Consider the following 17,100-nt stretch of genomic DNA (forward strand, 5'->3'; position numbering starts at 1 on the left):
AATACCAGAGAATCTAATGCAATAATCGTATTCTTTTCAATTAAAATCCAGGTAAAGGATCATTGCTCGATTGATAAAAATCTGGATATGCAAACATAATCTAATGCATCGAACAATTACTATATATATTTCTTTCTTTTTCTTGTTCTAGAATATTTGACAATACCGAACCGATTATTCAGAAATTAGACAAAACTCTTCATCATATCATCTAATTAACAGTAATATTTCCTTTTGCCTTATAAACGTAATCTTTTGTGAAGAACAAATAAATGGCCAACTCTAAAGCACTGAGTCCTCCAAGAAGCCAGTAGAAGTAATCGAGATGCCCGCGGTTTAGATTGTCAGAGAACCAACTGATACCTTGGCCTTTCTTGGTTGTTTCGTCAACGACAGACACAAGAAAACTACTGATGAAGCTTCCAACTCCAAAGATGCTCAGGTACAAAGCAAGCCCAAGGCTCCTCAATGCATCAGGCATCTGATCATAGAAAAACTCCTGTAATCCAACCATTGTGAACACATCTGCTATACCAACCAGAAGAAACTGAGGAACTATCCACCAAAAGCTCATTGGAATCGGGGTCCCAGGTTGATCAACCAGCCCATAATCTCTAGCAGTCTTAAGCCTCTTCATCTCTACCAGAGCTGCTATTACCATCGAGACGATGGAAACAAACATTCCCGTGCCAATTCTTTGCAACATGGTGATGCCAGAGGATATCAGCGAGAACTTTCTTGCTACTGGCACGATGAGTCGATCATATATGGGGACAAAGGCAACTACAGAGAGAGTGATGAAGCTCTGCAATGCTGCTGATGGTACCTGGAGGCCTGAAACTATGTTCCTGTCCAAGGTGCTCGCTTGCTTAGTAAAGAAGGTTACAGACTGGGCGAAAGCAACACCATATACTAGGCAGGTCGCCCATATAGGAAACAACTTAAGAATCCCCTTAGCTTCTTCGGCATGATCAACATCATCTTCATATTCTTCCCTGAACAAGGATGAAACCAACCAGAATCATACAATGGCCTACATGCCAAGAACACACTATATCTATCTATATATATATATATATATCAAGTGTATGAGCTCATTTGAAAAGTTTTGCGATGATGATCTTACTTTGAACCCTGTGTTTCTCGCGATCTTCGAACAAGTGTAACAAATGATTTGCCTAATCGAGTGAACGGATCCTCATGGTCGAGAAGATAGAAGCGATAAGTTTTAGTTCCGAGCAAGAAAAGAATGAGAGCTAACAACATGGCGATGCATGGAACTCCAAAACCAAAACCCCAACCAAGGTTATCTTGAATATAGTTCAAAACTGGTATTGTTAAAACATTGCCTCCACACATGCCAAAATACCACCAGTTGAAGAAGGAGCTCCTGGCGGCGCGTTCCTTGGGGTCATTCTGATCGAATTGGTCGGCTCCAAATGCCTGAACACAAGGCTTGTGACCTCCCTGAGCAAAAGCCACCAGATACAGGGAGAAGTAGAAGAAGGCCACTTGAAAAGTTGAAGGTTTGCAGGCCGCGGTATCATTGATATCTCTGCACTTTGGTGGCTGGAGTGATGGCAGGGTTGCAGAGAAGGAGAGCATGCTTAATCCCTGGATAGATTAATCCATAGAAAGGAATGCTATTAGTCTTCTACTACTTAATCACACCTTGGTTGGGTCAACTTTTGTTAAGTTTTCAGACTAAATAAATTAATTGGTCAAGTAATATAAATGATAGAATCTTGTTTCAACAATACACTGTTTTCCTTCAAAAAGAAGACAAAATCGGATGGCGATGTGCAAAAGAGAAGCTACTTAACTTAAAAAACCAACAGGGAAAAAGACGTTGATAAAAACAAAGAAAAAGGCGAAAAGCACCAAGAGATAGAGTATGGAGGCGAGGACGATAGTGCGGTAGCGGCCGAGGCACGAGTCGGCGAGGAAAGCGCCGAAGAGGGGGAGCATCGAGGCGACGCCGAACCATGCGTTGACTCCGGCGGCAGCGGCGGCCGTGGACTCGCGGAGGGGACCGGTGAGGTAGGTGATGAGGTTCGAGCAGATGCCGTAGAAGACGAAGCGCTCGGCAATCTCCACCCCTGCGGTTTCAACCACACGGCACACGATCGAGATCAGACGGCTAGAAATGTTGGGACAAGGAGGAGGAGGAGGAGGAGGAGTAGATCACCGATGATGAAGAGGGCGGAGGTCAACCGGCCGGATCCGGATCGGGAGACTGGGCGGCCGCGGTAGTCCACCACTCCTTCCAACGGATCGGACCTGGAGAGCAGAGTATCCGAATCCATGATCCCTCTTGAAGTGAACTCGATTGGTATGGTATCTATCCCTTCACAATTCACACGATGTTTCTTTATTTCTTTATAAGAAGGTACAGAATTATCCCCCATTTCTCCAAATTTCTGGCAACCATTTCGTATAAAATATAAATATAATAGCTATGTTACTTATATTTGCTCTGACTTCAGGTCTACAATAAATATACGTGAAATGCGAGGAAGAGAAACAAATAAACGTCACTGAGAAGGACACATCTTTTTGGGAAGGCCAGAGATGTTGGAAATACAAGAGCGCAAAAGGATAAAAACTTACCTTAAAAGAATGAGTTGCGTTTGCTCGTTGTCAAATAGTTCAACAAAAACTGCATCAAAGTATCAAACTATCAGCTCGACTGGATGCTTTTACTTGGTTTTGATCAAATCGCTAAGATTAAAAAGAAAAGGAAGATATTTACAGTAATTATAACATGACAAACTTGCAGTTGTACCTACTAACGTGACCAATTGCACTGCAAATGTTAATGGATCGGAGAAAGGATTCCAAAGCAGAGTAAAGTCTTGCGGGGACCTCGGTGGAAGGTTGCCACTAAGAAAACAACAAATTAAAAAACCAAAAAGAAAGCAGAGTAAGGTGAATATAGAGCGTAGAATTACAAATTGCATACTATTTACCCGAAGATAAAAATTATACTACACAACTGGGCTGGCTGCCTTCTTCTTGTAGACATAAGCCTGTGCACAGTATGCGTAAATGAGGAATTCGACCGCACTGAGTCCAGCAAGAAGCCAGTAGAAGTAATCAAGATGGGCACGGTTTAGATTGTCGGAGAACCAGCTATCTCCACCCTTTCTGGTTTGTTTATCAATCGCAGAGATGAGAATACTGCTTATGAAGTTCCCTATGCCAAAGATGCTCAAATATAGTGCCAGACCGAGGCTCCTCAAAGCATCAGGGATCTGGTCGTAGAAAAATTCTTGCAAGCCAATCATTGTGAACACGTCTGCCATTCCAAACAGGATATACTGAGGAACCATCCACCACAAGCTCATAGGAATTGCTACCTTTGGTTGATCCACCAGGCCATAATCTCTAGCAGTTTTGAGCCTCTTCATCTCCACTAGAGCTGCTATCACCATCGAAACCAGAGAGAGTATCATTCCCGCGGCGATCCTTTGCAGCATGGTAAAGCCTGAAGGGACCTTCGACAACTTTCTAGCTATCGGCACGAGGAGTCGATCGTATATAGGGATGAAGACAACGATAGTCATACTGATGAAGGTCTGCAGCGTTGCCGGTGGAACTTGGAAACTCGAACCTATCCTCCTATCCAGGAAACAATCCAAGAACGCCCTTCACTTCTTCTATGTGATCAGCATTATATTGATGTATCTCTGGCGCTTCTTTAGACCTGCCAGGATTTGCTCGCCTACTCTTCGCCAATGCTACGAAAGCTGTCCCGATTCGAGCAAACGGATTCTCTTCTTCCAAAGTGTAGTAGCGGTACGTCCTGGTCCCCAGCAAGAACACAAGAAGAGCGAAAAACATGACGATGCACGGGAGTCCAAATCCGAGGCCCCAACCGATGTTGTCTTGGATGTAGTTTAAGAAGAGGAGCGTGAGACCAATGCCGCCGGACATTCCAAAATACCACCAATTGAAGAAGGAACTCTTGGAAATGCACTCCTTGGGGTCGTTGGCATCGAATTGGTCTGCGCCAAACGCTTGAACGCAAGGCTTGTGGCCACCTTGGGCAAACGCCACCGAGTAGAGAGAGATATAGAAGAAGCCTACTTGAAAAGGAGAAGGTGAGCAGCCTTTGAGATTCAAGATATTATTGCCACAATCAGGAGACTGGAAGGACGGCAGCACAGACGAAAGAGTCAACATGCCCAGGCCCTGTTTGCTTTAGAAAAAAGTTTAAATACATACATCTTCACCTCCTCTACTTTAGACCGAAAAGGGAAACTATTCTAACATCACCCTCTGTAATTTTATTTATGTCGCGATTATATTTTTATAGCTATATTTAAATTAAAATTATTATTATTTTATTATAGTTAATTAATCTATAATAATTATATAAGTTTTTCAATGTATTTAAAATAATATCAAATAAATTTTAAATCTCTGATGATAAATATTGTGAATATATGTATATCAAGGTCATCTAAAATCGGATCACATATCTAAATAATAAATATTTTTAAATTCCATCAATATATTAGTCAAAGTTAATACATGAAAATTTTAATCTTAATTTAAAAATGATTATAAAAAAATAAAGTGATACAAATAAAATAATAATAGAGGGAGAGATGAATTTAGGCCAAACCACAAAAAGAAATCTTTAAAATCCTAACCAAGAACTTTATTTTGGATCGTTATGTAACTAAACTGTAAATAGAAGTTAGTGGTTGGTCGACGGTATAAAGGAAAATTTTAGAACGGTTCAAACTCATAACAAAATTTAAATTAAAAATGCACCGATACTGTTAACTGTCAGAACTTAACACAGAGTGGGCATAAAATAATCTTTTTGCCCATAAATACTTTACCAGTATCCTATAATAAAGCGTAATGAGTGTATTATTGATTATAATAATGGTTGGGTGGAAAGAGAGAATGAAAGATTGATAAAATGTGACGTTAATCACGTTACATCATTTATTCTTCTTCTTCTTTTTCTTCTTTTTGGTTGCAATTTACTACACTTTGCGTTAGAATGTTTGTAGTGTTTGTAAGCAGAGGAATGCTCATAAGGCGTAGTAATTGAAAGAGGATAAGGAGGGTGCGCACCAGGATGTAGATAAGGGAGGCAAAGACGATGGTGCGGTAGCGGCCGAGGTAGGAATCGGCGAGGAAAGCGCCGAGGAGGGGGAGCATCGAGGCGACACCTGACCAAGTGTTGATGGCGGCGGCGGTGGCGGCGGTGGGCTCGCCGAGGGGCCCGGTCAGGTAGCTGATCAGGTTCGACGAGATGCCGTAGAAGGCGGAGCGCTCGGCGATCTCCACACCTGCGGTTTGAACCACGCGATCGAGATCAGACTGCTAAGAATTAATATGAGGGGAGAAGGAGGAGGAGGATGAGGAAATTACCGATAATGAAGAGGGCGGAGGTCCATCCGCCGGAATTGGATCTGGAGGTTGGACGACCGCGGTAGTCCACCACTCCCGTTAACCGATCGGATTGATATAAGAGGGGATCCGAATCCATCGCCGCCGCGGAGACTTCACTCACGCACACACACCGTCACACGCTCGCGTTGAAATTAAGTGCCGATGGCTACCACCGGTAGAGAGCACCTGTGCTTACGAACATTTGTGGTGAGATCTTCTTCTCAATCGGTCTTTGATTCTTTTTTTTTTTTTTTTATTGTTTTTTTTTGTTGAAAAGCTGGCTATATTAGACTGACCTATTCTCCTGCGGAATCACGGCCTCCTCCAAAACGAGGTTACATAATTCCACGGGGATAGAGTCCGTCGGCCCCAACCGAGCGGCCCCCAGACCCCGCTTACCACATTTGGCCGCCCAGTCGGCCACTTTATTCCCTTCTCGCCTTACATAACTCAGGCGACAACTTACAAATGAGCTGAGTAATGCGCTGCACTCAGCAACTAAACCCATAATTTCCCAAGGGCAGCTGACTCTATTCTGCATGATCCTAACTAACTCCAATGAGTCGGATTCAACTTCCACCTTGGTGTAGCCTGCCGCAAGTCGCAGTCCCAACCGGAGGGCGTGCCCCTCGGTTCGTAGCGGCGACTCACCCACAGATGGTTCTCACGCTGCTGCGACCAGGGTACTGTCTGCAGCCCTTATTACAGCTCCCGCCCCTCCGAGACGATCCTTCCCGGAGAACGCACCGTCCACATTGACCTTGATCCACCCTTCCGCTGGGTGTGTCCACCTTGCCACCTGCGGCCTCACAAGAGTGGACCTTGGCCGCGCTTCCTTTGCATAGTCCTTAGCAAGTTGGACAACTCTCTGGACTAGCATGTCAACGTGCATCTCGGCGCCGCCAAAAACCCTAGCATTTCGCAGCTTCCACAGCAACCACAACGTGGACACTATTTTTGCCTTGCATTCCTCATTTTCCTTCAGATCCGCGAACCATGACGTGGTGATCCAGTCTGCTGTCAGCGTGGATGGCCACTCGTCACCCCATCCTTGGCTTGTTGCCAGCGTTCGCCAGACTTCTTTCGCAACCCTGCACGTGAAGAACAAGTGTACTATGGTTTCTCGATGTATCCCGCACATGGCGCAGTTCTCGTCCGGTCCGACGCACATCGCGTAGAGGCGCTCCCGCGTTGGCAGCCTCCCCCATAGTAGCTTCCAAGCAAACAGACGCACCCTCGGGGCCACCCGCAATCGCCAAAGTTCAGTCCATCCCTCCCAACTGTCTTGTCCCCTCGGATTGATGAAGGTGTAGATGGATTTGGCCTTGGGTTCTCCAGCTCGCTCCGGCCACCAGATCCACTTATCCGGTCCGATCTCCTCCGTCAGCTCCGTGGTGCCAATCTGGAAAGCCAAGTCTACTCCGGCTGCCCCCACCAGTCGGTCCGCCTAACCCCTAGCCTCAGCGATGAGCTCGCTGACGAGCAGTTCTTTGTTCATCAACCTCGGGTGCATTTGCCGTGGCTGTCGGTTCCACGGTACCGATGATAACCAAGGTTCAGTAGCCGCCTTGGTTGTTCTTCTGTTGCCTATCAGCTTGCGACATCCGCCTCGAATCATGACCGCCGTGTTAACCAAAGCCCGCCACACCCATGAAGCCCTAGCTGGAACACTAGGGCTCCAGGGGTTAAGTTCACCGTACTTCGCTCTCAGTAGCTTCACTCACGGGCTTTCCTGCCGGTTAGAGACTTTGAATACTAGTTTCCCGAGGAGCGCCGCCCTTGCCTCCTTCAGCTTTCTTATCGCCAAGCCCCCTTCAGCCTTCGAGCTCGTCACCGTGTTCCAGTTCTGGAAGTGGAGCCCCCGTCCTGCCCCGCTCTCCCATAGGAATGACCGGGCTTTCTTTTCTATCGCCTGTAGGATAGTATCTGGCAGCCACATGCATCCCAACCAGTACGTCGGGATAGCCATGATCGTGGCGTTTATCAGGGTGAGTTTTCCTGCAGTGGAGAGAACCCCACGTTTCCACCCGGCAAGTCCCCTCCCCACGCGGTCCACCAGAGGCTGATGTTCCCGGACTCTTACCCGGCGGTCCGAGATGAGCACCCCCAGGTAGGTGAATGGCATGGTCGCTGGTTGGATTCCCAGGCAGTTGCAGAGCAGCGTCTCCCTCTCCTTATCAATCCATCGGGGGAGGAGAAGCTGGGACTTCTCTAGGTTAACCTTTTGGTTGGTTAGCTTGGTATATTCCGAGAGGCACTCTTGGATACTTAGCGCATTCGACTCAGTCGCTTGTACCGTGATGAGGAGGTCGTCGGCATACAGCAGGTGAGTGAGATGGGCCTCTCCTTCCCGGTAGCCTGTCAGCTGACCGCGATCCACTCTCTCGTTAATCAGGCCGGTTAGGTTCTGAGATACCAGGATGAACAGATACAGGGAGAGGGGGTCTCCTTGGCGGAGTCCTTTAAATGGTTGGAGCCACTGGGTCGGGGTTCCGTTGATCAGAAAGGCAAAAGCCGGGGAGGAGATACAGGCCTCTATCCACGCACACCACCGGGATGGGATCCCCATTCTCTGGAGCGTCTCCATTACCGCCTCCCAGTTAACCCTGTCATACGCCTTCTCCATATCAAGCTTGAGCATCATGATCGACGTTGAGGTCCTGTTGGTGGTCATCGAATGCGCCACTTCTTGCGCTGCCAGGGTGTTGTCGGCTATATTTCTTCCCGCCACAAAAGCCGCCTGTCCCGGCCCCACCAACTTGGGGAGGAGGCTCTTCATCCTGTCAACCAGTAGTTTCGCGATGATCTTGTAGCTGACATTACACAACGATATTGGCCGAAAATCCTTCACTCTGGTAGGGTTTGCTGTCTTCGGGACGAGCGTGATGAAAGTCCTGCCCCATTGCGGCGGCATGCTGGCTTGGGAGAAGAAATGATTGACGGCGTCGCAAAGGCCCTCCTCGATCTCCTCCCACAGCTTGACATACACTTCTGCCGGAATGCCATCAGGTCCCAGAGCCTTCCCCCTAGGCAGACTCCACAGTGCACCTTTGATTTCTTCCATAGAGATGGGTCTTACTAGGAGTTCAGCCTCCTCTTCCGAGATCCTCTCGACCTGAGGCCAAGGCCGACTGGTGTCCGTCTTCTCATTGTTTTCCCCCCATAACTGATTGTATGTGGTTCTGAAGGCTTCCGCCACCTCCGCCTCGCTACTGACCCACTTCCCTTCCTCACTGAAAATGCCGGAGATGCGGTTGCGGTGCTGGCGGATGGTCGCTGTGAGGTGGAAAAATTTTGTGTTCCTGTCGCCGTTTTGCACCCACTTCAGTCGCGCTCTTTGCAACCATTTGATGTTTATTTGCCTGCTAAGAGCTGACTTGAGGTTGTAGAGGCATCGCAGGCGGCACTGCCTAGGCTCGCCCAGTCCCGTCTCCGCATCAATCTTCTCAAGCTCCTCTAGCTCTTGTTTGGCCTCCTTCAGGCTGGCTTCAATATCTCCCACCTTATCCTTGCTCCACCTCCTCATGGCTTTCCGCAGCAAATCCAAATTATGGGAGAAGAGCTGCATTGGGTCCCCTCTCCTACTGCTCCTCCAGACCTCCGAGGCGATGGTCACACTGGCTTCGTAATCAAGCCAGTAGAGCTCGTACCGGAAGGGCCGAGCCTGTTGAGGTTGCTCCGAGGGGAGGGATAGTAAGAGAGGCGCGTGGTCTGAGGCAGAGCGATCTAGGTGCTTGACCTGGCTTAACGGGTACAGTCTGATCCACCTGGAGTTAGCCAGCACCCGGTCCAACCGGACCCAGATATGTCAGCTGCCTACTTGGTTATTGCACCAAGTGAAAGGTAGTCCAGAGAAACCAAGATCACACAGCCCTACCGAGTCGACGAAGGTCGCAAAAGCCTTCGCCTTAGGTCCCAGCTCCACCATGCCGAAACTTTTTTTCTTGTTCGCATGGAGGTAGGCATTGAAATCACCTGCCACCACCCAAGGGCTGCCGATGCCAGAGAGCTGCGTCAGCTCCTCCCACAGGCTCCGCTGCTCCACTAGGTGATTGCTGGCATAGACCGCCGTCAGCCTCCAAGTTTCTCCGGACGCCGGGGTGATTATGAAGTGAGCTGCATAGCGAGACAATGCCACTACATCTACTCATCCTAGCTTGGCCTTCCAAAGCAGGATAAGTCCTCCAGATACTCCCACCGCCAGTACTGCAAACCAGGACCAGCAGCGTCCGAGAGCTTTTGCTACTATAGCCGCCTTATCCCAATCCACATGAGACTTAAGCAGCACCATAATCTCTGGTTGGTGTTCTCTGTTCAGATCTCTACACCTGTCAAGGACTTCCTTCCTCATTGCTCCTCTGCAATTCCAGATTAGGGCCTTATTCATTGGATAACTTCGGGGGTTAGGAGCAGTACGTGCTCAGTTCGCCCTCCCCCGTTTGGAGGAGGGTAGCTGGTCCATGTCTTCCGCGTTAGCTTCACTGTTTCCTTCTACCTCCATGTCCTTGGTGCCCCGCCGCTGAGGATTGCGTGGGCAGACGGCAACCAGCTGTAAGTTCGCCTCATCTGTTTCCATATGCTGAGTCGGCTCTCCTCCCTGGGCTGCCATTAAAGCTTGCCGGACAGCCCGGACTACACCTGCATGGCTCTCCGCCTGTTGAGTGTTGCATGCGGCAGCTAGCCTGGTACCCATTGCTACCAGCCCTTCCTGGAAGATTTCAGCTGGGTACAGGTTGCTGGACTTGCCTTTTGCACTCTTATTCTTGACCGTTCGCACATACGTCGAGCGGGGCGTTCCATCACTTCCGGACCCGAGTTTGATGGCGAGCCCGTTGATGTTTGCCATGCCTGTCGAGGTCGAGGGTCCTTCCTTAGTGCAGAAGCTTGCTGCGCCCTGTGCCTCTCCCTCATGCTGCATTAAAACCTCCCCTGGCGTGTCGGGTTGTGGTTGGCTCTCCACTCTCCACGTTACGAAGTTTGCATGGCCGCCTGTCTTGTCAGCTGCTGGTGTGTCCACCTGGGGCTGGGTCGGCCCGCTTCCACTCGCCATGACCTGTTCCCTCATGTCTTCCGTACCCCCTGCTTCGGTTCTCGCTTTGTTATTGGTAGGAAACCTGTCACGTTGTTGCTGTGGGTCCCGCGGTTCTATCGGGGTACGTCGTTGGTACTCCACCTCTCCAGGCCATGCATGGGATTTGCCTCCGTTGGTGGTGGTGTACCTCGCCTCCTTCAGGTGGTGGGTTTGGCGTTGGCCACCGTTGCCTCCGCCCACTTCGGTTGACGGCTTGGGTCCGCCGTCTTGCCGGAGCGACCTCCGCGCTTTCCAGTCCGGCACTTTGGCCTGCCCTATAGCACTGCTAGGTGTCATCGAAGAGGGGTGTACCTTCCTCCTTGGTTTACGTTGGACCTTGACCCACGGCCCATAGATGGGCCCTTCCTCGGGGGTCTTCTTCCATAGCCCGAGCCTCGTCGGCTGTCTTCTCATGTTTATCTTCCTCTTCTGGACTCTTGGGACATCTCGAGCCCTCTTGTCTGGGTTAGGACATGCTTTCTCCATGTGCCCGATCCTACCGCACCGATAGCATAATGCCATAATGCCGAGACACCCTCATAGATCGCTACCTGCTCCAGTTTATCCTCCTTCGGGCCTAGCCATACCACCGTTTTTAGCGGTTTAGCCAGATCTATCTCGACGCAGACTCGGGCGAAGCGACTACGTGTGTGGTCTAGGGTGGTTTCATCGACCCTTAAAGGCTTTCCGAAATACGCAGCCACCGGGATGAGGGTTTCCAGCTCCCAGTATTCCTTTGGGAGGTTGGGCAGTTGGAGCCAGATTGGCTCAGACATAAACGCCTCAGCGGTTGGCCGGAAGTTGTTTCGCCACGGGATTAAGTTGAGCACTCTTCCCGTGATCGTCCAAGGCCCATTGCTCAGGGCGTACCTCATGTCCTCCTCATTATCGAACCTGAAGACATAGTAACCCTCTTCCATGTCTGAAACGGAGAACCCGTCGATCCCCCTCCATAGCATGGCAAGGGTTCCTTTTAGCCTGTCCAGGGATATGCCTCTGCCTAAGAACCTCCCGAATAAGGTCCTCCGCCATTTTCCCCGACGCCGCTCTAACACCTCCGGGTCGATGATGACACAGTCGTTGGTCTGTTTTTTAAGCTTGGCCAGAACCTCCTCAGGTATACGTCCTTTGCCGTCCCAAAAGCTGCCTGGTCCTACAGCTACCGATGCCCAGGATCGCGTTTGCGGCTCCACTCGGTCTTTTGCTGATTTCGACGCCGTGGCTCTTCGCAGTAGAACATCCTCTCCCCCAGCTGGGGAAGGAGGCTGTAACCCAACCCCTTTGCAAGCGCTCATTTTTTTCTCTACCTCGTCCAATCTTAAGCTTCTTTGGAGAGTGAGTTGGTTGGTGGTTTTATTTATTGTTTCCTATTGCAAATGTATGATTGACTCTATATGGGGGCCTTATGGATCGTCTGCACCAGCGGTTGGAAAGAATTTTCGATGGTTAGGTACGTGGGAAGCACTAAATTGGTTCACAAATCCACGCGATCACTCGTTCTTGCAGTCCTGGAGTCTGAGCTTAGAAACATACAAAGAGGAAGACCGAGAAAAGCGGACAACAAATTGGTCCTATCGACTTGGATGACCTTACACCAACCAAATCGAGGGACTCTAGTTCCAAAGAAAATTGTTTTGATAATTTGGGTGATGGTTCGATTTGGTTAATGACTTAATAGTGCGGATAGTTTATAAGAGCATATCTCAACGGCGTTTAGTTATATTCGACGACGCACATGATTTGAAGCATAAACTAGTCGCTTATAATATTGGCTTGGTGAGACCTAAATGATTTTGTATTTAAGAAAGATTAATCTTTTTTCCAGTCCATATCTAACCTTTAAGCTCATAAATGATCTAAAAAAAAAAATCAGACTTAGACAACAAGCAATAGTTACAGACCTAATCACGCAATACATCTATTACAAAACACCAAAAACCTCCAAACATGGTTGTTAGTTTCCATCAATTAAGTACAAGACCTATTTGAAAAGTGAAAACGATTAAAGAATTGATGGAAGAGGAGAGAGCAATGAGACTGACGAGAGCGTTGCTTGAGATGTTAGATGATGTAGAAATGGACGAGATGGTAAAGGAGGAGGACCGATCAAAAGTCACTCTCAAGTCAAATAATTGGGGTTCCAAATGCAAGTAAGTCATCGCTGATGAATTTTATGGTGTAAATTTGGTTCTTTTATTATCTCTAATTTTCGTTTCGCCGAGAAGCTAGATTTCTTGTTGCTCATTAAGGTGCAAGGATATTGAAATATTTGCCTTTTGATCAATATCACCAACATTTCTAGAACCTAATAGGCCAACAACATATATTAATTTTCTCTATATACACCGAATATTCACGTTACACAACTAAGCTATATATCTACCTTTTTCTTGTAGACGTAAGCTTGCGCACAGTAGACAAAAGCAAGCAACCCAAAGGCACTGAGCCCAGCAAGAAGCCAGTAGAAGTAATCAAGATGAGCACGGTTTAGATTGTTGGAGAACCAGCTATCGCCACCCTTGCGGGTTTGTTTATCAATTGCAGAGATGAGAATACTACTTATGAAACTCCCAACACCAAAGATGCTCAAATATAGCGCCAGACCGATGCTCCTTAATGCATCAGGGACTTGGTCATAGAAAAATTCTTGCAAGCCAACTAATGTGAACACCTCTGCCATTCCATAAAGAACATACTGAGGAACCATCCACCACAGGCTCATAGGAATTGCTACCTCTGGTTGATCCACCAGGCCGTAATCTCTAGCAGTTTTAAGCCTCTTCATCTCCACCAGAGCTGCTATCACCATCGAAATCAGAGAGATTGCAATTCCCACGCCTATCCTCTGTAGCATGGTAAGGCCTGAAGGGATCTTTGACAACTTTCTAGTTATCGGAACGAGGATGCGGTCGTAGATCGGAACGAAGGCAAGGACAGATACGTTGATGAAGATCTGCAGCGCGGCCGGCGGTATCTGGAAGCTTGAACCTATCCTTCTATCCAGGGTACTGGCTTGCTTTGTGAATAAAGACTGCTGAACGAATGCAGTAGCATATATTAAGCAAGTCGCCCATATACCAAACAATCGAAGAACACCCTTCGCTTCGTCTACGTGATCAGAACTAAATGAGCATCCGTGCTCATCCATTAATGCCCTATAGAAAAAAGAACATTTAGAATCAATAGAGGACTTGGCTAATTATAAGGAGGAAAAAAATTTATACTTGTCTCGTGGTTGTGTTGCCTCCTGATATCTTGCTAATGCAACAAATGTTTTCCCGATTCGAACAAATGGACTCTCTTCATCCAAAACGGAGTTGCGGTAAGTCCTGGTTCCAAGCAAGAACACAGAGAAGGAAAACAACATGACAATGCATGGGATTCCAAAGCCAAATCCCCAGCCAATGTTGTCCTGGACATAGCTTAATACTAGCACTGTAACGGGAAGTCCTGCCGACATCGCAAAGAACCACCAGTTGAAGAAGACACTCTTCAAGATGCACTCCTTCGGGTCGCTGTCGTCGAATTGGTCGGCGCCCAAGGCTTGAAGACATAGCTTGTGGGCACCCTCAGCAAAGCCCAGTAGGTATAAAGAGACATAGAAAAGTGGTACTCGGAGAGAAGCGGGGAAACTTTGGAGGTCCAGAGTATTGCCACCATGGGGAGAAGGGACGGATGGCAGCAGAGCTGATAGCGTCAACATACTTAAGCTCTGTGGATGTTTCTAGTGTTTACAACAATTTGGATCTAAATAGAATCGAATAAAATCGCAAAGTTCTTTGGATAGTATTCATCGAATCAAAAAGCTTAAATTATTAGACATCAAAACATTAATATAAATAATTCATTTGGCGTGCACTTTCGTGAGTTTATATTCTTGTTACCTAGACAATAGATAGATAGATATTCTGAAGGCTAATGCGCCAAGCAGAGCAATGGAAATTGTGCAGGATAGTTTAAGTACGTAGCAGGAATTTCCAACACAGAATGCAACTGTTTCAGAATATACTAATAATATATGTTTTTACTTGATAAAATATTATGATAATATATTTGTCAAAAAATAATATGAAAAATTATATATCTAAAAAAGAATAATTATCTACTGAAACGGTAATATCTTTCATTCCTATTATACTTTTGAATATCTTAACTTAGTTCTTCATCAAACTGATTAATAAAAAATTAAATATATGATATGAAAAAAACACTATGCATATAATTTACTTAACATTAATATAAAAGGAAATCCTTAGATCTAATAAAAGAGTGTCATGTACCCTATGCAGTAAATTTCCTGCAGCTAAAATCTGATATAATATTATAATAAAATTTGATTAGTACTAATTGAAATACGTTAAAATAAATATTATATATTTTTTTAACAACTTTGTTTTTAATCAAATATATTAAGAAAAAATAAAGATTATATTTTAATATAAATACATAGGGTAAAGTGATACAACTGCAACTATAAATATAATTTTCTCAAATTTATAGTAACGCCCTGTATTTTATGCTTATTATCATTAACCAGCCGTACTCCTCCGGTCTATTGCTTTTATTGGTCGGAAAATTGCCCTCTCATTAAGTTAAACAATCTTAAGCTATCATTTAAATAATAACAACGAAAATTGGAGATCTTACAGGTGAATGATAAAAATAGAGGTAGTAAATGATAATAATCTCATAATGCACGGTTTACTTTAAAATCTTCATTTCTTTTATGACCAAAAAATTGAAACAGAAAAACGAAGGGGTTTTTAAGTGGATCAAAATGTAATCGTTAGACAAAAGACAAATAAGTACAAATATAAACTTTTGTGACCAACCAGTTCGTATACAATGTATTCTTTCGTACGATCAATGATGGATCAAATCTAACTCTAAATAATTATTATAAATAATCTATTTAATAATTTAATGACCTTTTTAAGAAGTTCGGGTCCGTATCTAGCATTCGAGTTCTTGATTTTTGGAACGGTACACAGGTAATTAAGCCATACATATATATATATATATATATATATATATATATATATATATATGCAGTGGAATTGGAATTGAGCAGGAGAAGAGGAAGCGGACCAGGATATAGAGGAGGGAGACGAGGACGATGGTGCGGTAGCGACCGAGGTAGGAATCGGCGAGGAAAGCGCCGAGGAGGGGGAGCATCAAGGAGACCCCTGACCACGTGCTGAGGGCCGCGGCGGCGGCGGCGGTGGAGACGCCGAGGGGTCCGGTGACGTACATGATCAGGTTCGACGTGATGCCGTAGAAGGCGCAGCGCTCCGGGATCTCTGCCCCTGCGGTTCAAACCACAAGATCGAGGTCAGACGTCTAAGAATCGAAACGAGGAGGAGGAGGGGGAGGACGACGGCGAGGTCACCGATGATGAAGAGGGCGGAGTTCCATCCGCCCGAGCTGGCCCGGGAGACCGGACGGCCGCGGTAGTCCACCACTCCGGTTAACGGATCGGATTCGGATAGGAGGGGATCCGGATCCATCGTCTCTCTCTCTCTATTCTCTAATGGGGAACTCGTTCTTGCCATAGGGAATTTATTGGATGTGGGGGTATATGGTGGCGAGTCGCTGTAGGTTCGTCCTTGCGCAACGTGCAGTGATGCTTGCAGTACGAAATTGTAGCTTTTACCAAAAGCAATCCACTTTTAAGGTCACTGACCAAGTTAACTTTTCAATAAATAAAAATAAAATAATAAAAATATTTAATATAAACCTAATTTTATTATAATTTTTTAAAAAAATATATTTTTTATTATAAAAGAGCTCTTCTTTCACATGATTTATAAAAAAAATCATGAGAAAATATTCTTACACACCTGGTGAAAAAAATTTAATAATTTTACTATTAAATATATTTTACTTAGGTTTATTATTAGTTTAAAATGGTTGACTTGCATTTATATTTTATAAATTTAGTTATAATATTTTTGTACTATTTAAATGGCACGCACTCATCTAAATAATAATTATATCCCTATTTCAATTTTTTTTCTCTATCTCTAATTTCTTTCAAAATGAATATATTTTTCTCCTGGAAGAATATAAAACTAACTAATTTCATAATAAATTATAGAGTGATTACAGGCTTATAAATTTTTAAGTCGGTAATAACTCACTTTTTTAAATAAAGTTTGTAATACGAGGTCTTCTTAAAAATATTTAAAAAAAATAGTATAGTCTTACCAGGCTTATAACCAAAAATAAAATTAAAACAAAAATAAAAATAAAAAACAGTAATACTATGTTATCATGTAAATAATAATAATATTATGTTATCATGTGAAGAAAAATTTAACAGTAGAATAAAATTAATAACTTGCTGTAGGGAATTTGTTGCAGTTGGGAGTGTACGGTGGCTAGTCGCTGTAGATTCTTAACTACCCAACGAGTAGTGATGCTTACAGTACTAAATCTTACTTGTTAGATGATTAGATGTCGCTTTAAAATTATTAATTTATACACTCATAGAAGGAATCCACGTCTAAGTTCACCAAACAAATATATTTTTAATTTTTTTTATCATTATTCACTCTTCAATAAATAAAATAAAATAAATATTTAATGACACGATTTAAATTTATTCTCAATAT

General features: G+C 45.3%; 2 protein-coding genes and 1 pseudogene across 6 annotated transcripts; all 3 read right to left on the minus strand.

Annotated features, from left to right (window-relative positions):
• Positions 1–82: 82 nt before the first annotated feature.
• On the minus strand, positions 83–3,138 carry LOC140769252 (protein NRT1/ PTR FAMILY 5.10-like). 5 transcript variants are annotated; one of them, XM_073109912.1, is made up of 7 exons: positions 2,997–3,138; positions 2,786–2,883; positions 2,611–2,659; positions 2,189–2,280; positions 1,882–2,099; positions 1,127–1,614; positions 84–995 (listed from the first exon to the last, which is right to left on the minus strand). In XM_073109912.1, exons 1-7 carry the CDS (start codon positions 3,023–3,025, stop codon positions 212–214), a joined length of 1,758 nt encoding a protein of 585 aa, XP_072966013.1. In that variant the 5' UTR covers positions 3,026–3,138; the 3' UTR covers positions 84–211. The 5 variants fall into 5 exon arrangements, with proteins under 5 accessions (XP_072966011.1, XP_072966013.1, XP_072966012.1 ...); XM_073109911.1 differs by having other exon boundaries at positions 2,970–3,104; XM_073109910.1 differs by lacking the exon at positions 2,997–3,138 and having other exon boundaries at positions 83–995; positions 2,786–2,960.
• On the minus strand, positions 2,900–5,676 carry LOC140769254 (protein NRT1/ PTR FAMILY 5.10-like; annotated as a pseudogene).
• Positions 5,677–12,739: 7,063 nt separating this feature from the next.
• LOC140769253 (protein NRT1/ PTR FAMILY 5.10-like) lies at positions 12,740–16,075 on the minus strand. Its single transcript, XM_073109915.1, has 4 exons — positions 15,876–16,075; positions 15,575–15,792; positions 13,711–14,198; positions 12,740–13,641 (listed from the first exon to the last, which is right to left on the minus strand). Exons 1-4 carry the CDS (start codon positions 16,036–16,038, stop codon positions 12,858–12,860), a joined length of 1,653 nt encoding a protein of 550 aa, XP_072966016.1. The 5' UTR covers positions 16,039–16,075; the 3' UTR covers positions 12,740–12,857.
• Between the last annotated feature and the right edge of the window lie 1,025 nt (positions 16,076–17,100).

This window comes from Typha angustifolia, chromosome 10 (assembly GCF_048772165.1).
Source record: "Typha angustifolia cultivar Huaian chromosome 10, ASM4877216v1, whole genome shotgun sequence".
Taxonomy (NCBI): domain Eukaryota; kingdom Viridiplantae; phylum Streptophyta; class Magnoliopsida; order Poales; family Typhaceae; genus Typha; species Typha angustifolia.